This window comes from Anomaloglossus baeobatrachus, chromosome 3 (genome assembly GCF_048569485.1).
Source record: "Anomaloglossus baeobatrachus isolate aAnoBae1 chromosome 3, aAnoBae1.hap1, whole genome shotgun sequence".
Taxonomy (NCBI): Eukaryota; Metazoa; Chordata; class Amphibia; order Anura; family Aromobatidae; genus Anomaloglossus; species Anomaloglossus baeobatrachus.
In genome coordinates this window covers 252,620,490-252,635,331 of record NC_134355.1, presented here as the reverse complement: position 1 = coordinate 252,635,331, position 14,842 = coordinate 252,620,490, and the positions used below count along the sequence as shown (strand labels likewise).

Genomic DNA, 14,842 nt, shown 5'->3' with positions numbered 1-14,842 from the left:
GAGATATCTATCAATCACTGATAGGACCACCTACTGTACAAGAAATAGAAATATCAGAGTTTTAAAAGATTAAAGCATAATTTCTACTAAATCTTTTCTCACAAAACTCTTTCAATTTACTCAGCCCACCCGGTCTACACCGTGGTGCTTGATGATTAGACTGCATTTTAGGCAACCTTCACACATCAGTGAAAAACAGACACGTTTTTTGACGTGATAATGGTGCGTATGTCCCTATGTGTGCCGTGATTTTGGAACACGTGTGATCTCCGTATGCTATTCATGATAGCACATGGAGATCAGGCACTTATACTCACCTGTCCACGCCGCTGCTGTCCATGGTGTTGATGTCTCCCGTGATGCTGTGTTCGGCTGCTGCTGTCTCTCTGCTGTAGCTACTTCTGGGTCGGCTTTGCAGTGAATATGTATGAGCATAATTAGCTGGCCTGGAAGCAGAGACAGCAGCGGTTGAAGACAGCATCACTGGAATGGGTGAGTTTAAAAGGTTTTAATTTAAATGTATGTGTTTTCTCTGGTACGTGTTTCATGGATCACACCACTGTGAGGTCCATGTGACATCAGTGATGCCAGAGAAATACGGACATGTCTCCGTGAGGAACACACAGACATGTGTGCGCCGCAAGGAAACACATCCGTGAGAAATTACTGATGTATGCGTGGACCCATTGATTTTAATAGGTCTGCGTGAATAGATCTGCGTGTCCATGATTCTGGTACGTATAAAAACTGCAACATATTTACCAGAATCACTGATTTGTGAAGGGGGCCTAATAGTGATAGATTGTCTTTAATGCTCCTGTTTCTAAGCTCTAAGTCACAGAACTGTTTTCCCTCCATTAAAGAATATCATAGGTCAAAGTGCTATCCATGAAAACCACAGGTAGCACTGATGAGAAAATCAGTGGTGTGCATGAGCCCTAAGGGCGCGTGCCCGCGATCAGTGTTCACTGTTTTGGATGCAGCGTGTTATCACTGAATCCAAAACGTTGCGTTCTACAGTACAAGCACAGTGGATATGATTTCTAGAACATTGTACTTGTTTTTACAGCAGTGCAAACTGTCATGCGGTGCGACTTCCCGAGCTGCAGCATGTCAATTTATACTGCAGAACAGAGAGAAAGTCCACAGCGGCCCAAACACTGATCTTGGCACGGGCAGCTGTGGTCTCCTGCGGAAATGAATCTAATATATCTAACATAACACTTTCCATTTCAAAGGGAAGGTTCCTGCATACTACATGCCTATGTGAGGTTTCCACCATTACTAGTCTCGTATCTGATCATTTCACGTGGGCCTGCTCTTGTCCTAATATATACATGTAGATAAATTTGCCAGTTCAGCAACAGAATTGAGCAAATCTATAAAAACAGTCTGAAAATTCTGTTTATATAAATACTCAGGCAATATATCACTGCCATGTATCTGTTAAAATGAAGCTAAGTGCACCTTATCACTCACCTGTGATTGATTTAAAAGCTTTTATGCTTTTGCGATAATTTTGCTCCTGTGTTAAAGTCACAAAATAATAACTTGTATGCTTGTGGCGTGCTTAAGATACATTTTGTTGTACAATTATGGTTTGGTTTTTGACAGATAAACTATATTCTAAAAGCTTTTTGGGTGTGTTCATAGGAAAATTGAATATGCATAAAGCTTTCAGTAGTAAATTGTTGCCAAGCAGGCACTTAGTATAAAGAGGAGGAGTAGAGTTGTTGAATCTATAGTATGTGTCATATCCAAAGCATGGTTTACTTATTCCGCAATATATTATATAGTATTGATTTAATGGTTTATGAATACTGCTTTGTCCATAAACCTTGTTTATGTTAATTCTAGATGAGTAAAACAGGAAAAGATTATTTTTTTTTATTGGACATGTTGTTTTATGTATTAAGTTAAAATTTAAATGTTAATATCCACCTTTTATTTTTTTGCCTAAATATATTAAAAATATTTAGCTTTGGAGCTTTGTCTTCTAAATAGATATGGTTAAAGAGAACCTGTCAGCAGATTTTTGTCATGTAATCTGAGAGGAGCTTGAGAACCTGATTCCAGTGATATGTAAGTTATTAGGCTGTGTTTTGCTGTTTCAACAAAATTAGTGTTTTATCAGCAGTAGATTATCACTACGGGACTACCCGTCTCGTGCCTCCTAGTCAACTGCACTGTCTACCCACCTCCAACACTGATTATCAGCTTTCTGTTAAAGTACAGTGCACACAGTAAGCTGCCAATCAGTGGTGGTGGCAGACATATAGAGTTGAGCATTCTCAGTACTGCTACATCTGCAGCAGAGAAAATAGTGATTGTATCAAAAAGACAGCAGGAATACCAGCAAGGGATACATCACTGGATTCAAGATCTCAGTCCCAACATCATGCTGCTGTCAGAGTACACAGCAAAAAATTGGTGACAGATTAATTTTAAAAGTCAACATTCTGGCTAACTACAGCCACCACTAGAGGGAGCTTCAGAGCTTACTTTATACAACAATGAGCTCAAAAATAAAGAGTATGCTCCCTTTTGAGGTGACGGCAGGTACCCACAACTAGAGGAAGGTTAAAGGCTTACTGTATACTACAATGAGCTCAATAACAAGAGTATACTCCCTTTTGTGGTGACGGCAGGTACCCACCACTAGAGGAAGCTTAAGAGCTTACTGTATAATACAATGAGCTCAATAACAAGAGTATACTCCCTTTTGAGGTGACGGCAGGTACCCACAACTAGAGGAAGCTTAAGAGCTTACTGTATACTACAATGAGCTCAATAACAAGAGTATGCTCCCTTTTTTGGTGGCGGCAGGTACCCTCAACTAGAGAAAGTTTAAAAGCTTACTGTATACTACAATGAGCGCAACAACAAGAATATACTCCCTTTTGTGGTGACTGCAGGTAGCCACCACTAGACGGAGCTTCAGAGCTAACTGTATACAACAATGAGCTCAGTAATAAAAGTACACTCCCTTTTGTGGTGGTGGCAGGTAGCTACCAATAGAGGGAGCTTTAGAGCTTACTGTATATTACAGTGAACTCAATAATAAGAGTATGCTCCCTTTTGTGGTGGCTGCAGGTAGCCACCACTAGAGGGAGCTTCAGAGCTTACTGTATACTACAGTGAACTCAATAATAAGAGTACGCTCTCTTTTGTGGTGGATGCAGGTAGCCACCACTAGAGGGAGCTTCAGAGCTTACTGTATACAACAATGAGCTCAGTAATAAGAGTACACTCCCTTTAGTGGTAGCTGCAGGTAGCCACCACTAGAGGGAGCTTCAGAGCTTACTGTATACAACAATGAGCTCAGTAATAAGAGTACGCTCCCTTTAGTGGTAGCTGCAGGTAGCCACCACTGGAGGGAGCTTCAGAGCTTACTGTATACAACAATGAGCTCAGTAATAAGAGTACGCTCCCTTTAGTGGTAGCTGCAGGTAGCCACCACTAGAGGGAGCTTCAGAGCTTACTGTATAATACAGTGAACTCAATAATAAGAGTACGCTCCCTTTAGTAGTGGCTGCAGGTAGCCAGAATGTTATGTTTTAAACCTATATATATTCAGTGAAATGCATTTAATTTAAAAAAAAAAACCCAGAAACATAAAGAACATGTATCCCAGGTGACACATTTTTTATATAAAGTGGTGCAAATAATAGAAGTTTGGGAAGTTAAAAATATTTTTTAGTGTTTTGGGTTGTTGTTTTTTTTGCTGTGATGATAATCTTTTCTTCTTTACCAATGTAAGGGAAAAGCCTAAGGGGTACTTTGCACACAGAGATAAATCTGCGGTAGATCTGTGGTTGCAGTGAAATTGTGGACAATCAGTGACAGGTTTGTGGCTGTGTATAAATGGAATAATATGTCCATGATTTCACTGCAACCACAGATCTGCCAAAGATTTATCTCTGTGTGCAAAGTACCCCTAAAGGAAAAGGGAAGAAAAACAATACTCATTTATACATAGATAACATTGTATCTATTAGCAAAATAGTTCTTCAATAACTAGCAATAATTCTAGAAGGAAATTGAATAAAAATGTTTCCTGAGCTGCAGCTAAGCTTTAATGAAACAAAAGCTGACCCACCGCAGATGTGGACCATCAAACTGACCCACATTAGTTATTTCTGTATGAACTTCTAGCCATGCTGCCTAGATTCAGATTTTAATTGCCTTGCAGAGAATATCCCTCTGACAGGCCCATTGTTAATAGTGTAAGACCATGCAGGCAGTGGGTGTCTGCTGGAGCAGAAGAAAGATAATAGAAATTTCATCTCTGCACAATTTACTGCAGTTATACAGCAACAAATACAAATTCTCAACATCCGAGACAAAATCTCTGTAAGGTTTCATATCATAGTTGTGATTAACTTCAATTTTAAAGGGGTTGTCCAGGTCTTTAAAATGATGACCTGTCCTTGGGATAAGTCATCAATGTCTGATCGGTGGGGGTGCCACACTCGACATCTCCACCGATCAGCTGTTCTCAGTGCCAGGACTACTCAGTCGAGGAGCCGCACAGCACCACTCCGTCACTAGAATAGTGGTTGTGGCTGGGCACTGCACATCTGCTCTCTGTTGAGTAGAATAGGTGGCAGATATGCAGTACCCAGTCGAGGCCATTATACAGTTGATGTAGCTGTGTTGTGCAGCTGTGCATCTGAGTAGTTCTGGCTAAGGGCGGCATCGGGAGCTGCCGATTGGGGAATCGCACCCCCACTGATCAGACATTCATTACCTATCCTAAGTCCCTTACAACCCCTTCACCTATCCTGCTCTCTATTTGATGATGAGAATTATAGATTTTTGATCTGAAGTGGTCAGTCAGACTAAAAAAATGTTTAGAATATTTGTATTTTTGCCTTCAATAAATCGTGACACCAGAGTGTTCCTTAAAAAGCTTTTTACTTGCTATACATGCGTCTTGGAGCAAATATCAAGAAAACCTGGCAGCAGGAACGATGCAGCCTGATTACAATACTATTTACAGAGTATTATTGAGCGCTCTAAGCTCACATCATCCTCTACCAAATGTCTTGGAATTGTCTAATACTAATTCCACCCTTGTTAAGCTGTGTAGATAAATCCTTTAAAGGGGTTTTCGGAGCTGAAAAGTCTGCAGTCACTATATGTGACTCCAGACTGATGAATTATGACAGTGTGTGATCCATACACTGCCACAAGTCACCTGTATTTGGAGTGTGAGTCGGTTGGTGGCCGCAGTGGGTGAATGGGTACATGTATGCGATTTGTATAGTTGTGATCATGGGTCAACGAGATTGTCATCTGCTTCTCAATGCAGGACATTAAGAGAAGTGCCTGAGAATACCACAATTCTGAAAACCACATACATCTAGTAACGTGGCCACCTTCTTGCTCTGTGAATATAGGTGAATTGTGCTGACATATGTGTTATACATTGTCACAATTTTTCACTCTGTGGTCACATATAGTGACTGTCAACTTTTCTTTTCAGCCAAGAAACCCCATTAATGAATGCCTACTGTATGTTTAGCTTAGCCATACATAGTGCCGTTGTTAATGGTATAAAATACCATATTGTTTTACTGTGAAAATCATGAACTGCATCTTGTAGGTTGACACTTAGATATAAGGAACTTGTTTACTACATCTGGGGTACACCTTTGGTAGGGCTCAGTGGTTAGCACTGGTACCTTGCAGTGCTGGGGTCCTGGGTTCAAATCCCACCAAAGACAGCATCTCCAGCGAGTTTGTGTGTTCTTCCTGGGTTTACTCCAGGGACTCTGGATTCCCACACTCCAAAGACATAGTGATAGGGAATTTAGATTGTGATGTCCAATGGAGATGGTGATGATTATGTATGTAAAGCCCTACGGAATTAATAGTGCTATATAAGTAAAAAAATATACATCACTGATAAAGGTAACATATAAAAAATGTCAAAATTAGACCAGCCCTAGCATTAAAACTGCTAATATTGTGTAGATTCCCCTTTTGTCACCAACATAGTTTGGACCTATGGAACCCTTGACATCACAATACTTATAAATGGATCCTGTGGTAGCTGGGACACAGATGTTAGTGGAAGATTCTTTAAATCCTATAAGTTGTGAGGTGGAAACTTCAAGTCCATTGACCTGACTTGTATGTTCTGCAGATCCCACAATTGCTCAGTCATACTGAGATTTTAGGATTTTGCAAGCAAAAACAACACTTTGAACTGTTTGTCATGTTTGTCAAACCATGCTGGTTTGCGGGATGCACTTTTGGTAGGTACAAAACACTGCATACCAGGAAAACCATACATCAACTGGAAGAACTGACTGTTTTCTAGGTATATCCACGCTCTACCTCAGCATATCAGACTCTCCCCTACCGTGGAAAGCTTCAAGAGGAACCTCAAGACCCACCTTTTCCAACAAGCCTACAACCTACAATAGCCCTCAGTCCAGTAGACCACTGCGCAACCAGCTCTGTCCTCACCTATTGTACCATCACCCATTCCCTGTAGACTGTGAGCCCTCGCGGGTAGGGTCCTCTCTCCTCCTATATCAGTCTGTTTTGTACTGTTAATGATTGTTGTACGTATACCCTCTTTCACTTGTAAAGCGCCATGGAATAAATGGTGCTATAATAATAAATAATAATAATAATAATAATAATAGATTTTGTGGCAGGACTTTAGACTGGAGCTGTCCCATTCCCAGTCAGTACCTTACAGTGTACATATTCCAGTGGAGGACAGTGCAGGGTCCTTTCTTTAGACTTTAGCTGCAAAGCTGTCTTTTGTCTTTCTTTAAACATTTCAATAAAGCAATATTCTTTATAAATGATATCCCTGGACAACTTAATGACTGAGATCCCTTAATTCCTGCAGCAATGATGAGATTATGTTCCCCGTGTTCTTCTGGCTGATAGCTGTAGTAATGCTGCGTACATCCTCATATACTATGGAGAGCTAATAGAGGATAGTATTCCCATGGAATCTCTCTATGGTCCATTCATCACTAAAGAGTAAAGGAACTGTAAGAATAAAGTGTATTCTTCATGATTAGACATTGAAGTGCTCATTTTTTGCACGACAAACACATTTTGTAAGATTGTGCATTGTAGGCCAGGTGACCTGCAGAAGATATGTTCAGAAGCACATGGTAGCTCCAGACAATTCTCATTTTATTGTTTTATTTAGTGTAAAACCTGTCTCCATTGCTGCAAATAACATTATATTTCAAGTCGATCGGAGCAGATTGCAGATGTCAACAAAGTATACAGAAGATGAGCCATTTGCACAAATTATCTGTTGGGATACATTAGGAATGCACTCGCTTAGCTTTTTTTGTTAAATGACTCATATGTCATAACATATGGTGCCAATCCTATGTAGTCTCTCCGGTAATTTCGGCACTGCTCCTAAATCTTAGTGTATGTTGGCTTGTAGTCTAGGTGTTTTAGTAGATGACATTTATGTGTTTTGCAGCACTTATTTCTACTTTGTTTAGACATATGATTTCCCTATTTATACTGTGTGGGTAAATATCCAGTCAACAGATTGCTTTAAGAAAGACAATTGGGTGTTGTCAAGCATTATCTACAGATTTTATATGTCAAATTAGCTTCATAGGAACCTCATGGCTCATAACAAGAAATTGGTGTGTTCATAAGGTAGAAATATCAGATCCCTCCCTGCCTATCCAACTACTGTGTGCTTGTATACTCTAGGATTGGTGACATTTAACTCGTCAAGTAAGCAATTATACATTAATCTTTAATAATTATGCCATTCTGAATTATTTAACCATTTTAGAATAAATGAAGCTCCATGCTTTGTCATGTTTTGTCTCCACCCTGCTTTATTTTATGTATGGTTAATTATTCACTTCCTTCACTTTCTATATGAATTATAGTAGTTAAGTAATCTTTATTAATATTACATAAGGTACGCGGACCTGATGTGACAGGAAGCAGGTCACCAAACAAAACATGTGTTCATATCTCCACACTTGGCTCCAGGGTAAACATAGGGATCATTGGCAGCCAGTCCTCTGTCGTTTGGTAGGACATACACATTGGACTGTGACGGTAGCATTCTCTGTGCCTTGCTCCTTCCTGGTGTATAATCTGTCTTCTAATAAATTATGCAGCTACCACAGACTGCTAATTCCCTAAACAGTTAGTGGAATATATCAAAGACAGGAGAATTAACATCCATGAACTCAAGCTTTGCTCAAGCAAACTAATAGTTGAATTTGTATTGAGCTCAAAAGTGTATGGAAATGCAATACAATTTATCGACCTCACGAATACCATTTTCTCATTTTTTTCTTAATTCTAGGCAAATAAGCCAAACTTGTGTCTGAATGTTTATTCATACTTTGCACATTTGTATATTGGCCCCTGCTGGTGTCACTTTTTGCAATCCTATGATACACAACATGGCACTCTTCGGTTGACTCTACTGGGCTAGAACTAAATCATCACCATTTAATCTTGAACGTTGCTTTGTAATTACCTTATACAGTAAGAGGTATTCCGACCTTTAAAAACATATTAACACTGCAGCAAATGTGTTAAAATGTAAAAAATGAACAGTATTTACCTCTTTAATACCCCGGTGATCTAGTGCAGAACTATAGCGCAGGAACCAAACAATGGAGTTGGTGGTCATGTGTCATATCACTGATATCACCATTTGGCAATGGGAGCAATAGTGCGACACCTGACGGATGAGTAAAATTTATTTTATTTGAGCATATCTGCTATTGTGTTAATTTTTTCAAATGTTAGCTAACCCCTTTAGTAGAGTTGCAGTGAACCAATTCACAGGATCCAGTCGGTTGGCCACATCAGTAATCTGTGGCCGCCAGCCCTGAGACCTATCTCTTACCAGACGGCACCTGTGGCTCTTCTTTTGATTACCTGGTTTGCCATGAAGGCACATGTGCATCAGGCTGCAACAATGATATTGTGCCTGGCTGACCAATCAAAAGAAGAGCCAATGGATGCTATCAGGCAGGGCCGCCATTAGGAATTTCAGGGCTCCATACTGGCAAAATTTTGGGGCCCACTTGAGAGTCCACCCAGACTCCAACCCAGCTCCACCTCCACCACGCAAACCTTACACTCTTGGAAAAATGTGTGTGTGTGTGTGTGTGTGTGTGTATACATATACATACACACACAGTCAAAATTGTTAGCACCCTTGAACTTGTTCCAGAAAACGAAATACTTCCCTCAGAAAATTAATAATATACCCCTACACTGCCCCTCTCCATAATACACCCTCTACACCACCCCTCTCCATAATACACCCGCTATACCACCCCTTTCCATAATATCTCTCCCACACTGCCCGATATATAATATCCCCCCACTCACTGCCTTTCTGTATATTATCCCCCACACAATGCCCCTGTGTATAATATCCTCACACACACTGCTCTGTATAATATCACTCCCACACTTACTGCTCTTCTGTGTTATATCCCCCCCACACACTGCTCCTGTGTACTGAGCTTACTACAGAGATACAAGATCAGAACTGAGCTTACTACAGAGATACGAGATCAGAACCGAGATTATTACAGAGATAGGAGATCAGAACCGAGATTATTACAGAGATAGGAGATCAGAACCGAGATTATTACAGAGATACAAGATCAGAACTGAGCTTACTACAGGCATACGAGATCAAAACTGAGCTTACTACAAAGATGCGAGATCAGAACTGAGCTTACTACAGAGATATGGGAGCAGAACTGAGCTTACTACAGAGATACAAGATCTGAACTGAGCTTACTACAGAGATATGAGATCAGAACCAAGATTACTACAGAGATACGAGATCAGAACTGAGTTCACTAGAGAAATATGGGAACAGAACCGAGCTTACAATAGAGACACGGAAACAGAATCGAGCTTACTACAGACATACAAGATTAGAACCGAGCTTACTACAGAGATACAATATCAGAACTGAGCTTACTACAGAGATATGGGAGCAGAACCGAGCTTACTACAGAGATGCTGCACCTACCCATTTTAACCTATGGTGCTGCCCATAAGTCCATATTTTTCCGGGAGAACTAATCACAAAGGCTGCTACAAGTCTACGGATCCTTGAAAAACACAAACAGCACATGAATGGTAGCAGTGTACAGTCCGTGTGCTACACGTTTAACATTGCAAAGTATAGGAGAAACTTTGTAATTTCATTTTCTATATATTCATACCGAAAAAACACGGATGGCACACTGATAGCACACAGTTTTAATAATGTACATACACATGAATGGCTGACAAAAATAAATACACAGTCAAAACAGAGCGAACCACACATATGTGTTTATATATGGATGTGTAAAGGGGCCTAACACCCACCAGCACCCCAGTGTATACAGCACAACACACAGTACACAGGGCAATATGTCGCCAGTATACAGCGCAACACACAGTACACAGGGCAATATGTCCCCAGTATACAGTGCAGCACACAGTACACAGGGCAATATGTCCCCCAGTATACAGCGCAACACACAGTACACAGGGTAATATGCCCTTAACCCTTAACAGTAGAGAGTGCAGAACCTCTCCTCGCAGGGTAAAGTGTAGCAGACCTCAGTCCCTCATAATTAACATAGCAATAGATCTCCAGGCCCATATAATATGCACAGCTCAAACCCCCTCCAGCTTTTTACAATATACACAACTCCCAGCCCCTAATAACATACCGAGGTACAGACCCTCTATTAGCCCTCCTCCATCCAGCCCACCACAGTGCACAGTATAGCAGACCCAGGACCCCTGTCACCAACTGCCACCACACATCCATCTTACCAGCCTCTGACTGGTGGGGAGCTCTGTGTCAAGGAGAGAAGCCATGAATCACAGCACAGGTGGTGGAGGGGGCAGAGCCAGCACTGAACTCCGCAGGTCCTGTCTGGAAAGCAGAGAAGATGACGGGATCCTCTTCATGCAGATGATCTGCTAGGACCTGAGCATGCACAGTGTGCTGCGTAGCCACGTCTGCACAGTCAGACAGGAAGAGTTAAAGGTACAGTGCCACCTGTGGGCCCTGTGAAGAGGGGGTGGCCGGGGCTTAATAAAGTTATGTAATTACCCTGGTCTCCCCCCTCTTCACTGGCCCGATACACCAGTCATGGTTGTAATGCCCTGATGGCGGCCCTGCTATCAGGTAACAGGCAGTTATCATGGATCCGGTACAACAGCCACAGATAACCAAGACGGCTAACGGACCATATGATGTGAATCGACTAGTACCAACTCTACCATTTAGAACTCTAGGATTACTAAAACTATTACTGTGATATTCAACACAAAAAACATGAATTAATGAGGGGCACTTCAATGAAAAAGCATAGATGATTGTTAATTTAGAGTAGTTATAATACCTAAATAACTTCTTCTTAATATATAGAGAGTGGTAGAAGGACAGCATCAAAAATTAGGTAAAAATGTCCTGTCTTTAAATCAGAGGTAAGTATAACGATTTTCATGGATATTAATTAAATAGATATTTAAAGGTATGACTGGAATCTGAAAGATTGTAGGGAAATGTTTTATAATATTTATTTATATATTAGAAATTTAGATTAAAATCACCAATTTCAATAATGCATTCATTTTCCTTCAGGTAACCAAATGGCTCATGTCTCATCTATCTATCTATCTATCTATCTATCTATCTATCTATCTATCTATCTATTATCTATCTATCTATCTATTATCTATCTATCTATCTATCTATCTATTATCTATCTATCTATCTATTATCTATCTATCTATCTATCTATCTATCTATCTGTGTATCTATCTATCCCTCAATCCATCCATCCATCCATCCATCCATCCATCCATCCATCCATCCATCTCATAAGTCTTTCCATTTACTTTCTAGTGTTTAGACTACTGAATTGCCCAGTGTTAGCAAAGTGTAAGTATTTGAGCATGTAACAGAGCGGCTGCATGTCACATTCACAGCAGTACAACGTTCCATAGTAGACAGGTGAACTGATACATAGACCCACTTTTTACAACAATGTTCTTTTGTTATTTATTTTTTTAGCAGTTTTAAAGAATACATGGTTCCCTTCCAAGGATGCAGCACACAGAGTTTCTGATTTGGTGAAAAAGAAATTGATGTGAGACAGACGATCAAGATGCAGGATCCCTATCTCTGATCAGTGTGGGTTTTATTAGAAGAAGAAGAAGATGGCATATACTTGAATACCTTGTTTCATTTAATAATAGCCATCAGATGTACCGCAGAACGTGTTGCCATAAAGAGCAACTTTTAGAATGTGTACAGACTTGTTTTATCATTTTTAGTCACAATCAATGATAATAATACAAGAATATGAGTGTAAAAGTAGAAAACAAATTACAAAATAATTTACAATTGTTTAAATGGAAAATGTGTTTTGTTTGTCAGAAATGTAAGGAGCTTGTGTGAAATAAAATGGCATTTAGTTTTCATACTTTAAAATATCTTTTGTGATTTTACTGAAAACAAAAGAACAAACGTCAGACTATGTAAATGGGAAATATGGCTGTCTTTAGATGGGATGCTCCTCAGCCCTGTGTACTAACTTCAATTAACACCAGCTTTTACAGAACATTATTTAGTACTGAAATAAGAGTATACAAATTACATGGCCAGACAGTTGCTTAAAGGGAACCTGTCACCACTTTTTTGCACTATAAGATGCGGCCACCACCACCGGGCTCTTATATAAAGCATTCTAACATGCTCTGTATAAGAGCCCATGCCGCTGTGAGAACATAAAAAACACTTTATAATACTTACCTAACGGTTGCGCGGTTGGCCTAATTGGCATCACCATTGTGCGGCATCGGCGCCGCCTCTTTCGGCCATCTTTGTGCTCCTTCTTCTCTAGCCGCGGTGCATGACGGGTCCGACGTCATCCACATTCGCCGGCATTCAGGTCCTGACCAGGCCCGGCGAGTGTGTATGACGTAGCCGCGTCATGCACCCAGGCTTTAGAAGAAGGATGAAGATGGCTGAAAGAGGCGGTGCCGGCACCGGAGAATGGAATTATAAAGTGTTTTTTATGTTCTCACAGCGGCCTGGGCTCTTATATACAGCATGTTAGAATGCTATATATAAGAGCCCGGTGGTGGTCGCATCTTATAGAGCAAAAAAGAGGTTCCCTTTAAAGGGTAAGGATGAATAGTCCCGTGGATATTTGGATTCACTAGGATCAGCCAAATTTTAAGGGTGCTTTACACGCTTCGACATCGCTAACGATATATCGTCGGGGTCACGTCATTAGTGACGCACATCCGGCACCATTAGCGACATCGCAACGTGTGACACCAAGGAGCGACGATCAACAATCGCAAAAGCGTCAAAAATCGTTGATCGTTGACACGTCACTCTTTTTCATAATATCGTTGCTGCTGCAGGTAAGATGTTGTTCGTCGTTCCTGCGGCATCACACATCGCTATGTGTGACACCGCAGGAACGATGAATATCTCCTTACCTGCGTCCACCGGCAATGAGGAAGAAGGAGGTGGGCGGCATGTTTGGCCGCTCATCTCCGCCCCTTCTCTGCTATTGGGCGGCCGCTTAGTGACGCCACAGTGATGTCGCTATGACGCCGAACGCACCTCCCCCTTGAAGGAGGGATTGTTCGGCGGTCACAGCGACACCGCTGAAAAGGTATGTGGGTGTGACGCTGCCGTAGCGATAATGTTCGCTACGGCAGCGATCACCAAATGTCGCACGAACGACTGGGGCAGGTGCTATCGCGCACGACATCGCTAGCGATGTTGCAGCGTGTATAGCACCCTTTAGCCTCGAATACCAGGTGTCCGATATGTACCTCGAACTTTAGTGTTTGAGTGTGCTCATCTCTATTAAGGAGTAACTAAACTTTTTTTTAATATATATTTTCATTCCAACATGGGAAGTAATGAAACTTTGCAAATTGTTTTATTGGTAGTGTTTACCAAACCAATTTCTTTTCCCCAAACTATTTGTCAGCCTTTAGCTACATTTACATAAGAACCTCCTCATATGGAGTACAGATGATGGCAGTGAAAGGGTCAGCTCAGCTCTGCCCCTCACTAATTCTGAGGCTTAGACTGCTGCATAGATTGTTCTGATAAACACAACATTTGGAGGAGGAGACACTTTCACTGCCATAATTTGTACTCCAAATAAGTATGTTCTGATATTTATTAAGCTCCGGGGCCCCAGTCATAGCCACAGCTACTTAAAAGTACAAAGAGGGGGCTGGCCGTGTGTGACATCATCAGTGACGACTGACATTGCCCAGTAAAAGGGTGAAGGAGGGTTTTACTTCATAGCTTTTCTCTTTAATAAGGTATCAATTTTGCAAAAATGACAATATAAATATATATTGTCTTATAGACGGAGGTAAGGAGATGATCGTCGCTCCTGCGGTGTCACACATAGCGATGTGTGATGCTGCAGGATCGAGGAACAACCTCGCTATGTACGAGACAACGATTTTTGATAAATGAACGACCTCTCATATACCAACGATTTTTGTCTCTTTTGCGATCGTTTAAGGTCGCTCCTGCCTGTCACACGCTGCGATGTCACTAATGGCGCCGGATGTGCGTCACAAACACCGTGACCCCGACGATATATCATTAGCAATGTCGCAGTGTGTAAATGGCTGTTTAGTGAGCATTTCTCGTTTGCTGAGATAAATCCTTCCACTGCACAGGTGTGGCATATCAAGATGCTGAATAGACAGCATGATTATTGCACAGGTGTGCCTTAGGCTGGCCACAATAAAAGGCCACTCTAAGATGTGCTGTTTTACAGTATTGTGGGGG

At 41.1% G+C, this 14,842-nt stretch overlaps 1 protein-coding gene across 1 annotated transcript in view; it reads left to right on the top strand.

Annotated features, from left to right (window-relative positions):
* The window catches only part of SAMD5 (sterile alpha motif domain containing 5), a 54,802-nt gene extending 42,333 nt beyond the window's left edge, over window positions 1-12,469 (top strand). The window contains exon 2 of the mRNA XM_075338235.1: window positions 12,077-12,469. Coding sequence (XP_075194350.1) covers window positions 12,077-12,085 — 9 coding nt within the window. The 3' untranslated portion in view covers window positions 12,086-12,469. The remainder of the gene's footprint in view (window positions 1-12,076) is intronic.
* Window positions 12,470-14,842: the final 2,373 nt, after the last annotated feature.